The sequence below is a fragment of the Elgaria multicarinata genome, chromosome 11, assembly GCF_023053635.1.
Source record: "Elgaria multicarinata webbii isolate HBS135686 ecotype San Diego chromosome 11, rElgMul1.1.pri, whole genome shotgun sequence".
Classification (NCBI taxonomy): Eukaryota; Metazoa; Chordata; class Lepidosauria; order Squamata; family Anguidae; genus Elgaria; species Elgaria multicarinata.
Window position 1 is genome coordinate 21,896,173 of NC_086181.1, and position 6,132 is coordinate 21,902,304.

Sequence of the window (6,132 nt, forward strand, 5' to 3'; positions counted from 1 at the left end):
TTTTTTTTTAAAGAGTAGGGCTCAGAAATGGGGTCCTGCTGAATAGAATTGCCCTTATTTGGGTTTCGAAGAGACTGATCTTAAATTGGGGCATTCATTGGACAAATAATCTGTCTCTGTTGTTCCTTGCCAGTTTTCTCTTCCTGAAGGGGCTTGTGGAAATAGATGAAGTGGAAGGGTTATCAGGCAGTGGAGGGCTCTCATTGGTCCAATCTGGTGTTAACTGATGTAAAGAGCTAGAGGCCATATGAAGTTTGTTAATTTAAGGAGCAATGTTTATCGTCAATCCAAAGGGAGCCTTCAGCTGTGCAAACACATTAGGTAAAAAAATAAAAATAAAACAGCATTAAAACATTAAAAGAAAAAAAGAAGAATCTTGTAAAAGACCAAACTGAAAATTAGAATATTCATCATAGAACAGGAAAAATAATGGATGTATTCACAGATTATACTGATTAAAATCCATGGGACATAAGTTAATCATCTCTAAGTAAAGTTGTAATAATTTCAGTGAATATGCTCTAAGTATGAAGAAGTCTGGACCCCACCTCCTATCTTCATTCCCCTGAATTTGACATATATTGGTTGTTAGAATTTGGGACATATGAGTAAAATGGATTGACTGACATAGATGCTAGCCTAAACAGAATCCATCATAGAGTAGGTCCTTTGTCCCCATTCCACACACACACACAAACACGTGTTTGTGCACACATACACATCTAAATGTAAATATTGATAGTTTCTTCAATTCATTCTCCTCATTAGCGTCTCCTTTTTATTCAGATCAGGTTTTACCAAAATTATATAGCATTTGGGACAAAAGATACAAACCAGTAACCCAGCACTGGAACCTAAAATGGAGAAGATCTCCACAGCTACCACATATTTCCCTTTAGTGCCCACATAGGTTGGAACAAAGGACACCCAAACACTGCAAAACACTAGCATGCTGAAGGTGATAAACTTGGCTTCATTGAAACTATCTGGCAATTTCCTGGCTAAGAAAGCCACAGTGAAGCTTAAGATGGACAGGAGTCCCAGGTAGCCCAGGACAATATAAAACATGTGGACAGACCCTTCATTACATTTGAAGATGATCTTTCCTATTAATGACTCCATATCAACATCTGGAAATGGAGGAGAGGTTCCTAGCCACACCGTACAAATAAACCCTTGCACAAGGGAGCAAGAAAGAATAGTGGTGCTGGTCAGACTTTTCCCAATCCATTTCCTCATGCTAGATCCTGGCTTTGTGGCCATGAAAGCTAAAACCACGGTGATGGTTTTTGCCAACACAGAAGAAACAGCCACTGAGAAGACAATGCCAAAAGTAGTTTGTTGGAGAAGGCAGGTCACCTTCCTAGGCTTTCCAAGAAATAACAGAGAACAAATGAAGCAAAGCAGAAGAGAGATCAAAAGAACATATGTGATATTCCTATTGTTGGCTTTGACTATGGGTGTATCTTTGTGCTTAATAAAAATTCCTAGTACCAAGACTGTGATCAGGGAAAAAGAGACTGCAAGAGAGGCTAGGCCAATCCCTAACGGTTCTTCATAAGACAGAAAGGTTATAATTTTGGGAATGCATTTATCTTGGTCTTCATTTGGATACTGATCTTCTGGGCATTTGAAACAATTGTCCATATCTGGGACGAAAAGGAAAGAAAAAAGTCAGTGTCAACTTTGAGGAAACTGGTTGATTTCAGAATAAGCCTTTCAAACCCCCCACTCAGGGCCATCCCTAAGATAGAGCCCTGGGTGTGAAGTGCCTTTGGTACCCACCCACCCCCTATATCTCATTGTAATCGACATGGTCATAAATGCCACCATACCAAATTTCACACATGTATCACAATGTGCACGTTTTGGCCAGAAATTGTTGTTAAGCCATTCTACTACAGTATTTGAGGTGCTACGTGCTTGTTAGCCTTGATTCAAAGTAAAGCTGTGTTCCACTGATGACTTAGCACCCATGACATCAAAGTAGAAATAGAAAAAGGAACATATTTAAAGGTAATTGAAGGATGGTCATTTTTGAAGTTAGTGCCTAAAGACGTGCATTCAGTTGAACACACTTACAGAGCTCTCATGATCAGGAAATCTCCATTATCAGGATTCCTGATCGTGAGTGCTCAGTTAATGTGTCTTCCAAATAAACTTTCAAGCCCCTGCACTGAAGCCCATTCCTAGGGCGTGTTTGGGCCAGATCTACACTAAGCAGGATATGACACTTTCAAAATGTTTTGAAAACTGCATATGGAGTGTGGCCTGGACCCCAACAGTTGTCACTACTGATATAAACCGTTTTAAAGCAGCAGTGTAGATCCTGCCTTGGTGTCCTATGAATCTGTGCAACAGACTTACCCTTTTGGTTTGAAATCATCCCTGCTTGGCATGGAACACAATCATAGCAGCAAAATTTCTCCCCTTCTTTTTTCTTCTTCTGATCACCGGGATGGCAGGAATTGCTACACAAAGAAATGGGCAGCTCCTATTAGCAAATACAAGAGAGATTTTACCTTGGAGAAATTGGAATTGGTCTCTGGGGGAGGGGAGGATAGCCATTAATTGATTTAAAAAGAACCAGAGCTATTGACATGGAATAACAAAATTGTACTGAATTGTACACATATAATATGTCTAGTACATTAATGAGCAATTTTATTTATTCTTTTGGTAATGTGAGGGGGGAAATGGAGAAAAATTGTTTACTCAGTCCAATTACATTTATTTATTTGCAACATTTATATACTGCTGAATGTAATAGAAACTCTCAGTGGTTCACAATATTAAAATACAATATTAAAACACAGCATTAAAACACTTCCAACTACATTAAGAGGAGCAAAATGGAGTGGCCTAAATAATGTACTTACAGCCTAGGGAAACCCTGGGTAAACAAGTGAGTCTTCAGGATGCGTCTAAATAATGCCACAATTTCTGCCTCCAAACTACATGAGGGAGATTTTTTCCAAATAGTGGGTGATGCTTCAGATTAAGCCCACTCCTTGGGTACTTCATATCGACATTCTGTCCATTATCCCACAGACAGTGTGGCCTTCCTTATGTTCTTATGATATGAAGTGCTGGATTTATTATGGGGGCTTATCTTCCATGACAGTATCAGTTACGCAGCAAATGAATTCCTCACCCCCTGATGCACCCATCTTGAGAATGGAATGGAACTCAAGAGAACTCTAAAATACACACCTGGTTAAAGCTTCCATGCCATGTAATTTTATCTTGATTAATGCTAAATTCTTCTGTAAGAGCTTTGTGTTGGATCCTTCCAACGTTTACTCTAAGGAATGAGTTGTTTGGGGAAATTAGCAAGCTCATTATGTCAAATCCTGCTTCTATTTCCCTATTAGCATTAAAGGACACTGTTTCTCCAACAGAGTTGTTGAACACTTGGCCTTGTAGAAATGGGTGGAGCTAGTGGAAAGACAGCAGGTGGAAGAGAAATGAGACAATGACATACCTTATTGGTTTGTTTATTACAAGTATTAATATTCTGTTCTGTTAATTAAAAGAATTATAGACAGCTTACAAACGTAAAATATTCTAAAAGGATAAAGAATTAAAACCAAGATTATTTTAAAGACAAGAATACTAATCCTGTCCAAACATTTAACCTAAACTTAATTCAAAGTAACACCAGATGCCACACAAGGTCATAATAGAAACATGTACAACTCCAACATATACAACTGCAGAGTAAAGTTGATCTAAAGACACATTTAGGTGTCACTTGTATTGATAAACTCATCACATGAACATGGAGCAGAGCCACGTCACGTAGTTCTGTGCCAACGTTGCACATAACCTTAAGAACATAAGAAGAGCCATGCTGGAGCAAACTAAGGATCCATTTAGGCCAGCACTCTGTCGGCACTGTAGCCAATCAGCTGTTGACCAGGGAGCCACAAGTAGGACATGGTGCAATAGCACTCTCCAACCCATGTTGCCCAGCAACTAGTGTATCTAGGCTTGCTGCCTATCTCTCTGAAATCTGCACATATGCAAATGTCTGCAGAGAAGCTCTCTTCATACAGAGAAGAAGTGGGGCACTGAAACCGGGGTGGGGGTAGGGGAGAGAACCTCCTTTGGAGTCTTAGGGCTCTTCCACGCCAAGCAGGATAATCCACAATGAAAACAGAATGAAAGCAGTATATAAAAGGCAGGAGCCACACTACTGCAAATGTCTGCAGAGAAGTTGTCTCACCTTACATTGAGTTGTTCATGGGAACAAAGTCATTTCATTGTGAAGATATTTAAGATGGTATATTTCAAAACAAGATTTTGAAACAAGAACCCCAATCTTATCCCCAAACCATTACTCTAACCCTGCATAAAGCAGCAGCAGCAGCAGCAGCAGCACAATCTCAAAATTGAAACTTGTACAAATCCATGTGAAAGTTGATCCTAAAAGAGGACACCAAAAGAAAAGAGCAAATGAAAAGATCTTCACCAACTCCATAAAACTGCCTGCTTACAACCTTTTTTCTGGTAAATGATTCTACAACTGGAGCACCACAACAAAAAATGCTCTTTGGGTCCTTATTGGAATCTTCAAACTTTTAAACAAATTATTCTTTGCTGACTGTTTTTGGAGTGTTTATGTAGACTCAGCCTGACAAACCAAGTATCTTTCAGTGGTACAAGATGGAAACTGTAGAGCTTAGCTCCCCATTAAAGCTCCCAGTACAGGAGAAAATGGGAACGTGTGCCAATCTATCAATGAATGTGTGCACCATAATTTTACTAGTTACTCATAGAATCACTGGATCTTAGATGTTTCATGTTGGGTCACCTTATACCAAACTGTTCATGGGAATGAAACCATTTCATTGTGTATATATTACCTGCCAAGACCAGTAGTCCTGAGGTTGAGTTCTTCTGCCCTTCACCATCATTCTGTGATTGGATCTAGATGAGTACATTGCATGGAAAGCAAGCACCACAGCATAGATGGCATTATAGATGCTGTAACTGTGGCCAGTCATCGCCATTTCAAATATTGGTCCAGGAAGGTTCTCCAGCTTCTCCTCCCCTGTACATATCTCACCAACCTCCATTGGCTCCTGGGAATTTGGAAACCAGCAGTCGAAGACTTGCTCACAGAAGTCCTTGAGAAAACGATTTCCTTGTGTCTGGCAAGGTTTCATGAGCTGAAGAAATTTCTTGAAGTTTAGAAGTTGCTGTGAGTGTACCGTGAAGGAAATCGCACCTTGGAAGACTTGCAAATCTGCTTTTCTTTGGATGCTTGTTAATGCAAAATCAACTTGAGCTGTCATAATCCATACCTTTTTCATGGATGTATTAGTTCCCTTATATAAAGCATCTATTATAAGAATCAACCACATAATGATCATCGTTTCTCCATAGACAATAAATGCATTGGCTGTGCTATTTGTAACATGTTGATGAAAATTTAAGGCCATAGTCATCATTTGCACGCCTGTTCGCCAAGAAGCTTGCTTCGGCATTCTTTCTATGAAGGCTGAACAGATGCCATTCTGCGAAAGCAATGGCTCCAGCACTTGAAAGAAATGGTCTCCACTGTCATCATCCACAGCAAACAGTCCAACCCACATCCATCCAAAATGTTGAAGTAACCGTATAATCCCCACATACTGGTGGGATTCATTTGGAACCATGCGGTAAAAGGACTCTCGTAGCTGCGCTACATCACTCTTCTCTGGGGCAAAAGAGCCATATGCAAACTAGAAGAAAATTTACATTTTATTTTAGAGGTGAATTAGGAAGGGCATGCAAAGGAAAGCCTTTTTATCAGCACCCAGTGAAACAAAATCAAGATAACACTATGCAAGTTCAGTGAGAGTTGAAATCAATAACTTTTGTGTCTGATTTTTTTTTTTAGTTTTTTAGAACTTAGATTTAGATCTTAGTTGGATTCAGGATCTTCTTTCTGTGGACAAAAGGACTCTGCTCATGGAAGATGTCCCTGCCCAATTTTCCAGAATTCCCACTCTGCTTCCACACCACAGCTCATTTCATTCATCATGGTCCCCACCCTCCCTGTGTAGCATTTTAAAAGCCATAGAGAGTTTGTTTTGCGGGAAAAGGGACTCTGCTTCCACCAGACCTGTTTCACACAGTGAAATA

The 6,132-nt window shown here is 39.7% G+C and overlaps 1 protein-coding gene across 1 annotated transcript; it reads right to left on the reverse strand.

Moving 5' to 3' along the window:
* Window positions 1-747: 747 nt before the first annotated feature.
* Window positions 748-5,663, reverse strand: LOC134405409 (vomeronasal type-2 receptor 26-like). Its single transcript, XM_063136654.1, has 4 exons — window positions 4,869-5,663; window positions 3,214-3,438; window positions 2,368-2,494; window positions 748-1,649 (listed from the first exon to the last, which is right to left on the reverse strand). The coding sequence occupies exons 1-4, from the start codon at window positions 5,661-5,663 to the stop codon at window positions 748-750; spliced, it is 2,049 nt and encodes a 682-aa protein (XP_062992724.1).
* Window positions 5,664-6,132: the final 469 nt, after the last annotated feature.

What these genes read in the sequence shown, in the direction of transcription:
- LOC134405409 (XM_063136654.1), bottom strand. Translation starts at nt 5,663, where the DNA reads ATGGTTCCAAATGAATCCCACCAGTATGTGGGGATTATACGGTTACTT. An exon ending in GGCATGGAAGCTTTAACCAG is followed by an intron (nt 2,495 to 3,213) that starts GTGTGTATTTTA and finishes ATTTGCTAATAG; the next exon opens with GAGCTGCCCATTTCTTTGTG. An exon ending in GATGATTTCAAACCAAAAGG is followed by an intron (nt 1,650 to 2,367) that starts GTAAGTCTGTTG and finishes TTTTCGTCCCAG; the next exon opens with ATATGGACAATTGTTTCAAA.